This window comes from Tubulanus polymorphus, chromosome 10 (assembly GCF_964204645.1).
Source record: "Tubulanus polymorphus chromosome 10, tnTubPoly1.2, whole genome shotgun sequence".
Taxonomy (NCBI): domain Eukaryota; kingdom Metazoa; phylum Nemertea; class Palaeonemertea; order Tubulaniformes; family Tubulanidae; genus Tubulanus; species Tubulanus polymorphus.
In genome coordinates this window covers 7,697,050-7,711,422 of record NC_134034.1, presented here as the reverse complement: position 1 = coordinate 7,711,422, position 14,373 = coordinate 7,697,050, and the positions used below count along the sequence as shown (strand labels likewise).

The following is a 14,373-nucleotide window of genomic DNA, read 5'->3' as shown; positions in this document are numbered from 1 at the left end:
AAATTAATTAATGAATTTAAAACTTCATTTTTATATGAAATATCTTTATTAAAATCTATTGCTGGAATATTATATTTATATTGAAAAGCTTTTGGAAAACTATCTACCATTTATATAATAAAAAAATTAATAATTTATTAATTCTTTTTATAATTTATCTTGTTCTTCAACTGTTATATTACCATTTAAACTTATTATATAATCTAATGTATTTTTTAATTTATTAATTTCTTTTATATTAGATTTTAATTTTTCTTTATAACTTTTTATATTGAACTTATGCCGGTTAATACACTTGAACTTAAACCTAAAGCTCCAATTGAGATAGCTAAAGGTGTTAATGGTGAGAATAATGCTAGAAATGTTATTACAGAACTAATTGTAACTGAACTACAAATAATAAAATAATATATAATTTTACTTTTTAAATATTTTTTCTTTTTTTAATTTTTAAATCATTTTCAAATTCTAATATTTGTTTTTCCAAATATAAATTTAATTTAGTTTTATTTATATCATGAGGAATAATTTCAACATTATCAACTTTATCATCCATTTATTTAGAAATGAAATTACTAATTAGTAAATTTATGAGCAACAAATAATACAATAACTGTTCCACCTAAAATCCAAATTATTTCATATTTCTGTTGTTCTTTACTTGGGGTATAATAATCTGATAATTTAGGTTTGTATAGATGTAATTTTTAGCTTTTTTAACATTTTTTGGTCGACATGCCAATGCTAGTAAAATGGATCGAAAATACTAGTACGAAAAAATAGCGCCGACTCTTCTCATTTTCATAGTAACTTCAAATTGTCACTCCGTTCACGTAAAACATTAGAAACAGCTGAAAATTACAAAAAACATAAAATTATGTACCTCCGGTTTATAAATATTACAGTGTTTGGATATCACTGTTATTCCAACTATCAGTATCCATGGGATTATTTGGGATTAATTCTCAGCGTCAGAATACGTATTTCTAGAGCAGTGGAACGGAGGCCTACTCGTGACTGAAACCCGTATGTGATCGTGCGGGAACGCCTTTACTAAAGTTAAAACCATTTCGTGATGACACGAAACATCAAACGGTAAACGGTAGGCTACCACCATGATACGATATCACCAATAAAGATAGATCATTTTATTCAATTTTACCAGAGTTGTTTATTGGAGGAAAATATCATTGTTAAGTACGCCGAGAACAACCATGTTGTATCATCAATCAGTTGACGGACATCGTAAAATTCGATTCGGCTATATTCTAATATAAGTTTTCACTGTAGGACGCCCTACCCGCCTGCTGCGCACTCATAAGGCGGTAGCACCCTCTTACGCACTCGGCAGAGATTCGCTTGTAATGCGCGCCGGGAAAAAATTCCTTTTATTATCTTTTCCATGCGTTAAACAACAGTGATTGAATTTACGCGTTGTTTGTCGTAAATTGCAATATTGCAATGGTTATTTGCCGCCGCTGTAGTTTTTTGGAATTGATTTGAGCGGCCTCGGTAGCTCAGTGAGATAAGGTGTGATGCTGTTGAATCCACTATCAATGCTGAGTGACAAGTGGGTTCGAGTCCTGCTGGCTGCGAACAGTGTGAGGGCAACACTTCAAAGGCTGTACCGTCGTGAGGTTAAATGAACAATCCAATAGGAATAGTCTTGGGAAACCAAGATCCAAACGACGTACGTAAAGCCAAACAAACAAAAAGACAAACAAACAATCATCAGCCGGCCTCAGTGACACCAACGCCGGCATCGCTCTCTTCGACGTTTTGCATGCGTACATGCATCAGAGCTTGGATCTCTAAGATCAGAGGGTCTTGCAATTGCATTCAGAAAAATCGTTCTGTTTTTGTTTTCATTATTCAGTGCGGCCTAACAGTTCATGCATAAAAATGGGTTTTTGTATCCAAATCTTGATTGATATAAATATCTTGGCTGGGACATGATGGAAAACATCAGAATAAACTAGTTTCGTCTTTTTAACAGAATCGCATTAATGAGGTTTAACAGTACAAATAGCCTAGGCTAAATCGTTCGGCAGAAAATAAATTCATTTTCAGGAATAAAATCGTACTAGACAGATAGACCTTTAAGTCTGTGGTCCTCCCAATCAACATCGTCATAAAAGATTTGCCGGCAGATGTAAAACATTATAACCACTTAATACCACAGTATAATCTACCAATGCTTCAAGGCCCATGGGCCTCTTGTTAGGGTTTTCTGTTACATCACAGAAAACCCTATTGAGATTCGCGTGTTTCTTATTATTATTATTATTATTATTATTTTTTTCCACACTTTTTTTGTCAAAAGTACATAGGCTTTTTTACATTACCGCTGTTGCCGATACAATCCGTCTGATATCATTCAGCTCACTTCAATCTACAAATACTCCGTGCGAATTTTGAAGAATCAACGTTACAAAAGCACTGTCGGGCCGTAAACATCGAAAATTGAGCCCCATTCAAAGAGCCGACATGTTTTTCTAAGTCGTCTTTCTGAAATCAACCGCACGTTTCTTGTCACGTCGATTATCAATTCAAGCATAAATTAACAAATTTATTACCGAAAGATTGCACATTCTGTCGCGGTTATTAAAAAACTAATTTTAACAATAGCCCAATTTCCTCATCAAATCATATTACCGATACACTGGAAATATACTACTTTAGATTTTAAAAGCACTTTCGAGCCGTAAACATCGACGAATCGACATGTGTCACTACATCGTCGTTCCGGGGATCAGCTGCGAGTTTCTCCTCATCATGAGAATCAAATCGAGTACAAATTAATTTGTTACTACCAGTGATTTGGCTGCGGGTTTCAAGGAGTTAGTTTAATAATACCTATTTTTCTTTACCAAATTAACCGTGTATTTACTAAGATAAATCTTTAGTGTACCGGGGAGTCGTAGGCCTAAACTAAACACGCCGAAGAGATATAGCGGAGAAAAGCTGTTATGTCGACGAGGTATCAAAATAAAAGAATATATTACTTTATTCGGCCGCGGGCTTCAACCTCTATATCAATACCATCAATTCTCTATATTTCCTACAGTACATACCGATCATTGTCAAATGCACAAGGTATTTACTAAATACAAGTATATAAAACACTCTTATCCGTATGTTGGACTCACACTTGACATTCGGAGTAAGCGTTCACTGTGGGGGAAAGGAGATCGTTCGCTGTGTCGCTTGAAGTGTTTATCGAGTTTTACGCGACCTTAAGGCTTTAGGCCTACCGGTACTGTAATTTACTGTCTCAAACAAACACTGTATAAATGTTGCGTTTATTAACGGACTCATTGGATTGAACTTCAAAACAAAATTTACGATATTTAGGAGGGTTGTTATTCAATAGGCCTACGACAAATCAGTCCGGATGTTAGGCCTACGCATAAACATAGGCTTACATAGCTAAGCTAAGTTCACTGTATAGGAGGAACCAGATTTATTAAAATGCATGTTAATTAGTGATTAACTGGTTCTGACTTGCAATGATCAATCACAATTATCTATTTTATTGGCAAAAATAGAACAAAGTTGAACAAACTTTTTTTTCCAAACGAAAAGTTTTTCGTTCAAACAATCGTTCGATCGAACAGAATGGTTTTAATTTGAACTGAATTTTCTTTTCAGAACATTCAGTATTTCGTTCGAACAAGTATATTTTTAAAAATTTTTCTCTGAACCAAAAGTATTAAGTATTTCGTTCAATCGAACAGAATTATTTTCATTCAAACATTCGGTCGAAAAAATTGTTTTGCTCAACCAAATTTTTTTGCCGGGACAAAAAGTTTTTCATTTCAACAATTACATAGCTTTTCATTCGAAAACATTTTTTGTCAGAATGAAGAAAGTTTTGGTTCAAAAAAGGCGTATTGTTCAACCAAACTGAATTGTTTTCACTCGAACACGATTTTCTTGTCGGAACATTAAGTTTTTGGTCGAACAGCGTGTTAAGTTTGTTTTGGAAATTTACTCGGTCAGGTATATTTTGGATTACTGTGTACGTCATTTGTCAGGACATTAAACAGAAGACGACTTAGGATACTACCTTGCGTGACTCCACTAGTTAGACCGTCTCATTCCAAGATGAGGCGTTCCGTTGATTTCGGTTACAAGTTTCCGTTCAGAGATAACTGCTGAGCCATTTGGGCGACCTATCATTGATACTGTTTCCTAAAAGCCTGTTTAGTAATGGCTGATGTTGAGCCTTATCAAATGCTCTGTTGAAATCCACCGTTGAACAGGATTCTAAGACTGTGCAGAAAACCCTTTATCGCTGCTTTGCAGCTATATTTCTTTATTTGTTACTGCGTTATATAAACTCATAGCTTCATCAACTGATTGAAAATCTCTTTGTGTAATTTTCTGATTATATAATTCTTTATTGATGTAATCCATATAGTTTTGTCTCTTTTCTCTATATTCTTCTGCTGCTTTATTGTATTTCTCTAATGCTATGTTATGTCTTCTTTGTTCTGCTAATGAACTATTTTTATCAATGTGCTTAAATAAATAACCACCACCAGTAAATGCTAAAGCGTTAACAATTGCTGACCCTATAATAGTTATAACTGCAGATGCCATTTATTTAGTAAAAAAAGTATGTATGTATATTGGAGGAATATATTTTTTTTTTTTCTAAATAACCAATTGTTAAATTAGATAAAGTTGCTGCTAATGTTAATTTTGGAATATCATTGATATCAAATTTATCAACATTTATACTTCCCATTCTAAATACTTTTTTAATACCATTGTATAACCAACAGTTCCCACTGATAATAATGCTCCATTATTCAAACCAGTTATTATCCCCTTCTGATCCGCCATTTATTTAGAAAAAAAATTACTATCTTCAAAATATTTAGTTAACTTAGTTATAATTATTTCAACATTTATAATATTATCAGTTTCATTTTCATATATTTCAGTTATTATTTCTTTAATATCATTAATAATAAAATCTAATTATTAATAATAAAAGTTTCTTTATCTATTGTTGTTCCATATTCAAATGTTGTTTCATTGATAAATGTAATATTTTTAATATGTGTTATTACATCATTAATGTAAAATTTCATTTCTTTCTCACGTTTAAAATCAAATCCAAAACATATACTCGGTCCTACTGTTATATTCATTTATATAGTGGAAAAATTACTCTACATCTTACAACTAATTCATAAATTACAGAAAAGTTATTCAAATCAATTAAGTATCCATTATGATTTCTAATTTAAAATTGTTAAATTGAGGAATACAATGTTTAAAATCACATTCAGCTGAATTAAAATTTATTTGTGTTCCAAATTGTTTAACATTTTTTAATGGTAAAATATTTAATATACTAGAATTATACAAATTGTATCTTTAGTTGCTTCAAAAGTTTTTACAGGGTCAATTAAGTTGCAATAATTATAAAAGTGTGTAAAAGGCATTAAGTTGGTGTAGCTTCGGCATTACGTATCCTTACATCTGGGTTAATTCCTAGCAGTTTAGCTATAGGTTTTTTAACCATAAATTGCTGTTCATCATTAGCTAACATTATTCTTACTTTATTATTGAAATCACTTTAAAAAAATTTTAATTCCAAATCCAACAGACCCTCCCATTTTTAAGCGAGCTCTTTTATGTGATTTATAATTTGTAAGTTTTCTAGAATCAACAAATATTCTATATTCTTTTAATTCAATCTATAACACAAAAAAATTACCTCGAACCATTAAAAATCAATTTTAATAAAATTTTTCCTAAATAAATGGATGCGAAGATAGAATGTGAAATTTGTGGTGAACTTCAAAGAAAAAGTAATATGGCTCGACATATGAAAAAACATGATAAAAATTATAAACCCCCTAAAATAAACTGCCCAAATTGTAATAAATTATTCTCAAGGAATTATGTTAAAAAACATTCAGAGAAGTGTAAAATTAATGATTCAACGGTTAATGTTGATAGTAACGAAAGTTATAATAATTCTGTTGAAACTGAACCTGAAATTATTTGGAAAAGACCTTTCTTATTCTATGATAAGAATAATATAAAAGATCATTTCTGTGAGCCTTGTCGAATAAAATATAGCCCTGAAAATATAGAAGATTGGGAGAATCATCAATTTCGTATAGCACATATAGATGAAATTTCTAATAAATTTGAAGCAGAATTTAATGAAAGAAAAAATAATATATTAGAAAAAAATAAAATACGAGAAAACGTTACCAGATAATAAAGAAACACTTGAAAAGTTTGATAAACAATATAATGAATTAGTAAGAAAAACACATTATTGCAAATATTGTGAATTGATTATTACAACAAGTAATTCAAATCTACATAATAGAACAATAAAATATAAAGAAAACGTAAGAAAATACCAAGAACTTAATGAAGATCTATTGCCAAGATATGATAGAAAAAAATGCCCACAATGTATTTGCTGGAGAGTCAAACTCAATATATTTCGTCATAATGAGCAATTTAGAAAATTCATTATTGAGGTACCTGTCCATAGCTCTCTTTTCCTAAGCTCACATACCACATCTGAACTATGTATTTAAGGTAGTCTTGAAAATTAAATGAGTGAAGGATCCAATACTTTTGAACGAACCACCATTTAACCCTGGTGCACAGATAATCCTTAATCACATTCTTAGGAGTCTTGAGTACTCTACTTGTTTATGATATCTTATATTTTCCTTTTTATGCTCCTAGATATACAGCAATGGACCAAAGTAAAAACAAAGCCAAATCCTCCAATGTTACAGGGACATATTGCTTGTCAGGTTAACAATGGGATGTTGATTTTTGGAGGAGAATGTGCAGGAAGCTTCCACAGTGATGTTTGGAAGTATAATTTTGGTATGTCAAATTACAACTATTTCCATGGGCTTAAAAAATACGTCTTCAAATAATCACGATTTGTAGCACATTTTGGACTTACGTCACATCTGGCTATTGCATTCCCTTTTTGTCTGTAAACAGAATCCAGTTATTTTGGCAATTTTAAAGACGCCTCAATAGATTATCGTGACATTTGGTTTATGCATGTATCTATTGTAGACACATATTGGTTCCTTTCATTTTTGGTTATAATAGGCCTAGAAATGTTTTTTTGGGCACTGCTCTTAAGACTAGCACTCCGTTATGTTCGTAGGCAAATAGCAAATTTCAGTTCGGCGAAATATTTCATTGTAAGGGAACTTCAAAAGTTTTGAACTAGATAAAATTAGACGTTCTCATCCGATTTACATCATCTTAACAAAAGTGATATGGATCTTGTACAGTTGAAAATCCCAGGTCGATCCATGATGTAGTTTCCGAAGCCTCATCAAAACTTCACACATATGTAAACAAAAGTGCTGATTTTGGCAAACAACAATGGCTGCCAGGCATCTTGATTCTGGTTGGGCCAGAAGTTGTGTCTAGGGTAGATACATGTATAAATCAAATATAAAGACAACCCATTGAAGCGTCTTCAAAACTTTTCAAAAAGCATGGTTTCTGTCTACGGGCGAAAAATGAACACAATAGTCTGATGGAACTTAAGTCCTTAGTTGGTTTATATTGATATAATGAGTAGATATAAAGAAGTATTCATGATGGATTTCTTGTAAAAATATTGTTTTTACTTGTGATTTACAAGGTATGCAATCTGAACATGGTTAAAGCAATTTTCTAATCTCATTCTACCAATAAATATATAACTGCAGTTTCCAAGCCGGTTATCGGTCCATCTAGCAAATAATTTGCACACTGTTCTGTCCAATTTTGTGATATGCATTGACTAGTTAACTCGAGTGAATTATGAGTTGACACATTTCAATCTTTATTTTAAAAGTTATCCTTTTTTAAATTAGAGTTGATTATTTTTGAGATATTAGTATTTGTCAAACGGACAAACTGGGTCTGTGTGTATGGACAAATTCATTTGTACTAGTCTGATAATAAAACACTTGTTTTTTGCTGTTGTTGTTGTCATGCTTGAATTGCTGCTTAAGTCGAAACTGATTAAATGGGGATTTATCTGATTACCTTGAACGCTCTTCAACTATTCTGACTACAATATGCTTGAGTTGTCAAAGTCCTGGACCTAGTATTTATGTTTTTCACCTTTTTATCTTGTAGTAACTCATACATGGCAGAAATTACCAGTTTCAAAATCAAGTCCTGGAGGTCGTGTTCGTCATGCAGGCGTGATAGTAACACCCTCTGATATGTTGCCTGACGTAGGACAAAGTCGCTCCAGTTCAATGCCGTTTTTACAAAATCCTGAATTGGGTATCGATGATAACAACTGGGAACTTTATAGTGATTTTCGTCCTTATTCGAGTCCACCGTCCATTTATTGTGATTTGAACCATCAGCAAGTTTTTCACTGTCGTATATCTCCTTCGTTACCAAAAGGTGTCAGTTTACATGAAACAGCATACACATGGGCAGAACAAAGTACAAATTCTTCAATGGCAAAAGTTGTTGGTGAAAACCGACCCTTGCTGCAGAAGAAAACGGATTCAACCGATTCGATGGAACTCCATTTCCTCAGTCAATCACATGATTCAGATTGTGGTAATGAAAATGATGCATATGAAAAGAGCGCTGGAAGTGTTGATTTGCAAGAAACACGATACAAGCGAAATGAAAATACAATTGCAAATGAGCATCATAATGATGCTTCAAACTTAATGCATTTTAATGATCAAAATTCATCAGCTTACATGACTTATGATGTTAAAGATGAAGTGCTTGCATTATATGATCCAATATGTTATGATACACAGAAAGTAGTAAGTGTAACTACTGAAAAAATTAGTAACATTGAAAGCCAAGCTTTGCATTCAACGCATATGAATAGTGGGTTGGGCAAACATCCACCTAGACACAGCTTTGCATCAATTTCAAGGCATGAAATTAATGAGATTGGAACGAACTCTTGTGTTGGGAGTAGCGGTTTGATCAATGAAAGTGCTGATCAGTCGAAATTATCAAACATACCTGGTCTGGTGTTAAATGGGTCATTGGGATCCTCAGAAGATTCGTCACCAGTTATACCTAAATTCACAAATATAAGCTCTCCAGTCGTCAGTCCAATTTGTCTTCAAAGAAAACAAGATTTAACCATTTACGACGAAGAAGCAGAAAGTGATGTCTCTGAGATTGATTCACTTGGCAGTCACGTGGACCAAGCGTTATTACCTGGTCGATGCATTGAGGATATGAATCAAACTGATAGTGATAAATCTCAATGCATTGATAAATCAGTAACAGTAGGTGTCCTGAGTGATGATCACCCATTGTTAATGCAGTCACCAAAATTTTCGCCTAAGGAAAAACATGAATTGCTTCATCAACAGTGCCAGGTTTTGTCTGGAGATGATGGTCTGTCTCATGAGTGTATTTCCCATCTACAGCTGCAATGTGTTAATTCAAGAGAAGTGGTGAGTTATTTTTTCATTACAGCCCAGTCTTTTGAGTAGTAAATTGAGTCTATGAAGGTGTCAAAGTTTTGTGGAACAGGTGAATTACCAAAAATGTAATTAGTTTTATATATATTTAAAAATAATTCGTTGGCTTTGAACCATTTAACTTAAGAGTTTCAGTTCCGAGTTTACAACGGCTTTGAGGATATTGGGATCTTTTTTACTGTAAGATAAAGTTGTATCATCTGCAAATAAGATGAAATTAAAAAAGTTCGACGTTCTTACAATATCGTTAATGTATAGTGAACAGTGGACCTAGAATAAGTCCCTGGGGAATACCATACTTTATGGGTAAGGTCGTCGAATGGCAGCCGTTGTAGGTGACGAACTGAGATATGTATGAAAGTTATTTTTTAAACCATCGATGGGGGACACCTCAAATGCCGCAATTTTCGAGTTTTTCTATGGGTTTCGTCGTAAGACGAACCCATCTATGGCATCGTCGTCATGTCTGTCTGTCTGTCTGTGGATGTTTCTTTATGACACGATTTAAGCTGTTTGTGTGGACAGATTTTACCGTTAATTGGCACATATATTCTGTACTTGGTGTAAATGGTGCAGCTTGGTTATTATTTGATTCTGATGTTTATAAGTGCTCAAATTTGGTTATGAAATAATGGGGGTGTGGGTGTGGGTGTGGGTGTGGGTGTGGGTGTGGGTGTGTGTAGCTAATAGATGACTAGAAAGCAAAATCCTGAATTGGTCTTGCTTGCCAAGACTTCGAATGTTGGGCAGTTGGAGAAGTATTTCCCCAGGTCAAATTTCCTAAGTTTAAAAAGTAAGCCATCATGCCAAACCGAGTCAAATGCTTTTTTAAGGTCTATAAAGCAAGTGTACAAATTCTTAATAGCGGACAGTTTTTTATCGATTAATCTTTTTAATGTAAATAGATGATCCCTAATTCTACATATCGGCATGAAGCCTGTTTGGTTTTTGCCAATGATATCCTTTTCTTGAATGGCTCCGAGAAGTCGCTTACTTAAAATTAGATTGAATAGTTTACCTAGACAACTACTCAGGGTGATGCCCCTGTAGTTGTCTGGGTTGTTAATATCCCCTTTTTTATGTAAAGGGACTACAAGACCCTTTGCCCATTCATCTGGAAAGCAGCCACTTGAGTAAACAAAGTTGAATAATTTAACTAGGGGCGCCAGTAAAAACTGTTTTCCATATTTCAAAAATTCGTTCGTGATCCCATCCAAGCCAGGTGACTTGCCATTCTTCAGGGCAGTCAAAGCACATTCTACTTCATCTTTAGAAGTTGGGAAGTCCAGTTCAGTAAAGATATTCGGGGTACCTTGCGTTGAATCATTCAAATTAGCTTCATCAGTTGACTTGTTTTTAGCTTGCTTTAGCTAATAAAAGTGATCGATGAACTTATCAGGATTAGTTATCTCGTCAGGTAGATCCATTCTCTCATCACGACTTAAATTCTTGACTATGTTCCAGTATTCCCTAGAGGAGCTACATGACCCCGAAAGTTTATTGAGATTCGTCTGACAATACGTATATCTTTTTGATTTTAACAATTTTCAGTATTAATGTTGTTATTTTATTGGTTTACTGCGTTCCACAGAGGGTTACTACAAAAGTTCTCCAATTCTTTCATTAATCCTGGTTTATTAAGACATTCGATTACCGTTTCATGTGACTTGAGGTATGAGAACTGCTTATCGTCTAACCGCATTGAGGGCAGACTAGAATTATTACTGTCCTGATGTATAGGATATAAACCCCCGTATTCTAAGCCCACTCCGATCACACAGTGGTCTGACAATTCAGAACAAGAAAATTAATTTTAGAAAATTATTTGACGCCTGGGAAAAAAATGTAGAATTTCTGGGCTAAGCTAATGTGGAATTGCAAATTTGAAATCGAAGTTTTAAGAAATTTGGGGAATGATGAGATTTGGCGATTGGGTAGATGATACAGGTCTTCCACTCTAGTAGTGGTTTAAATTTTTTTATTGAAAATTCTCAATAATTGATCGCGAACTTGCGACCGACTTCATTTACTTATGCCTCTAAGCTGGTCTGCAACTTCATTGCCTCCATGGATGAAGAAAGAGCTCTTCTGATGTCTGCTTCATCATGACTTCGAGCATATCGTGTGGCCTAGCCAGCCGACCCGGTCCCCGGGCCCGGGCCACGGGTTTGGCTGTCACTCGATATCCTAGAGTCTTGAGTCTGGGTGGGTTGAAGTAGACATTGTCATTTAAAATAACATGCTTATGTTGTTCTGTATGAATTACCCGTGTGTCATGTATGTTGTATTAATTTATTTTAAAATTTGTATTTATTGAATTTGGGAATTTTATCCCGGAATTTCAATGTAATAAGGATCAATAAAGAATTGAATTGAATTTTCACCTAATACACATGCCATCAGAGGACACGGAGCCGTATATGACAGCTATGCTATTATAAATTGCTAATCTCACGAAACTTGCATACTCCTAATATCAAACATATTTTCACAAACGATTGAATATTGAAATTATATGTTTACACATTTTCATATTGACCGCTTGTAGCCGCTGATGAAATTCACGCCAGCCCTACACACATCGTAGATAGCTTCGTCATTCCACCAGCATGCCCACGTCACGGTCTGACTTTTATATCAGACTTCCGCATCGTGTATACATCCCCCATTTAACCGAATAATCCGATTTACTTCTCATTTCTATTTATGCCTGCCGCTTCTGATATAATCATACATCCTTTGCTATTACAATACGTCTTCTAATGATATTCAATGCAATATAACATTTCGACGTTCAAATATAGGTCATTATATAATCACAGGAAGCCATTCTACATCTATGTCAATAATATTTTGCCAGATAGCTTGTTTGTGTACACATAAACCTGTGACGTTTTGCACATCGATTTACGGCTGTCGTTTGTAAAATGACGCTGAATGGTTAGCATTGTTTAGGTTTCATAATGGTAACGTTTTATAAGGCGTCAAAAAATCCTTATGTACATGAAAATACTTGATATTTCGATACATGTTGTAATCAGTAATTGCAAAGTCAACTGTGCTACTACCATTCCACTGGTGACACGTATATTCGCCAAAATGGTCACCAGTAGTTCTTCCATTCAGGATGCATAAATTATTCGATTCACATATATCAAGTTATCGCCTCCCAGATTTTTTAACATTCTTATCTTTACATTTGCGGTCTGGGATATGAACTGAATTGGCATTAGTCATTAAACTAGGAATGTACATACTATCTTTGAGGTCTATCTGGTGGGTTTCATTCATATTTCCGATTCTCGAATTAAAATCACCTAGTAGCAGTACATCTCCTTGGTGGAAGTATTTTTGGATCCCATTTTCAAGTAATTGAAAGGTTTCCTCTGTGTTCTTGGAGCCAAAAGAAGAATTACTTGGGCTGATATAACAGACCGCGACAAAGAGTGGTTTCGGAGATTTTGGTTTAGTTTGTTAGAGAATTTATTCAGGAGACCCTGAATGTTCCAAGAACAGATATTGAGCATTTTTGAATGACAGACTCTACGCGTGATTATTGATAGTGTCTGGTAAATAGTCCTGATTGTTTTCGAACAGCGGAGCACAGGTTTCTGGCTAACATTTTTATACCATCCCAATCATTAATGTGGATCGCGTCTCTATAGAATCTACGGCTGTTCAGGTTATCATGACGACACACGGTTGTTGCTTTATCGTTTGCGGCGAGCACTTCTATCGTAGCATTAGACAAGCGACTTTGGTTATTGAGGTATGTTTGGTCAAAGCGGTACGGTAACAGCAAAATCACAATTTAAACACCAGGAAATCATTCATTAACGCAATTCACGAGATTAATCATTTTACCAATGCAAGAATCTGCACTTCCTGAATTTCTTATGTCTTTTGTGCCGACATGGAGCACAACGCACGCAGGTGACTGTTCAGCGACATTTTTTTTAACTTCCATAGCTTCAGAAATGGTGAAAGCCTTGAATTTCTCTACTGAACAGCTATCTTTTACAAAGCGTTTCTCATTTATATACTTGGTATTAGAGTCACCGATTATCAAGACTCTTTTTTGCGCGCAGTCCGACAAGGTCATATTGTCTTTGGGCCAGCGAATGAATTTGTTTTGCTGCGGCCTGCTTTGGAATTTTTGGCAAAGAACCAACGACCAGGCTCGGTTGGGCGTCAATGGCGAATTGAAGCCCTAAAACATCGAGTGGAACCAGGCATCCCGGACAGGACTTTATGTCCTGTGCGGGCGTTGTGTTTCTATTTAGATCACTCTGCTTCACGGAGGGGTTCACGGGAGCGGTTATTTATTCCGCTGCTGGATCACCTAAAGGGGGATATTTCGCGGGACACAGTAGCCCGATGGGTCTCTTCAATGATCAAGGACATTTTATTGAAGGAGAATCTTTCCTCGGAGGGAGTCGTTTCTCATCCGCAGCCTTTTCGGTCGCTCCGTTGGAGGAAGTCTGTCGGGCCGCCTTTTGGAATTCACCGTCGACATTCACGTCATTTTATTTACGGGATGTTTCAGGCCAGTTAGGCTCATTAGCTTCACTTGGTCCTGTTGTCATGGCTCAAGGTGTCCGTTCTTTCCGATCGGACCCTTTAGTGTAGAATATTTATGTTGCATTATCAGGATCACAGGGGGTGTATCCTTGTACATAGTTTGGGCTCATATCTGCAAGTATTAATTTCGCAAAATTCTGGGGGGGGGCCCCTGAGCTGGACGGACTCACTGTGGCCAACCGGTCTTCCCTGTGCTACAGTGCTCCATTCCGTGCTTGGGTAAGTGCTCTCTTTTTCCCTCTTACCTTGCGTTTGAGCGGTGGTTTTTCTATCTACCTTCCCACCATCCTTGTGCTAGGCTAGTCTAGCA

General features: G+C 35.1%; 1 protein-coding gene across 4 annotated transcripts in view; it reads left to right on the top strand.

The window, feature by feature from the left end:
- The window catches only part of LOC141912255 (uncharacterized), a 159,258-nt gene that overhangs the window by 100,862 nt on the left and 44,023 nt on the right, over positions 1-14,373 (top strand). For all 4 annotated transcript variants that reach the window (XM_074803480.1, XM_074803478.1, XM_074803477.1 and 1 more), the window contains 2 exons: positions 6,733-6,879; positions 8,146-9,455. In XM_074803480.1, coding sequence (XP_074659581.1) covers positions 6,733-6,879; positions 8,146-9,455 — 1,457 coding nt within the window. The remainder of the gene's footprint in view (positions 1-6,732; positions 6,880-8,145; positions 9,456-14,373) is intronic.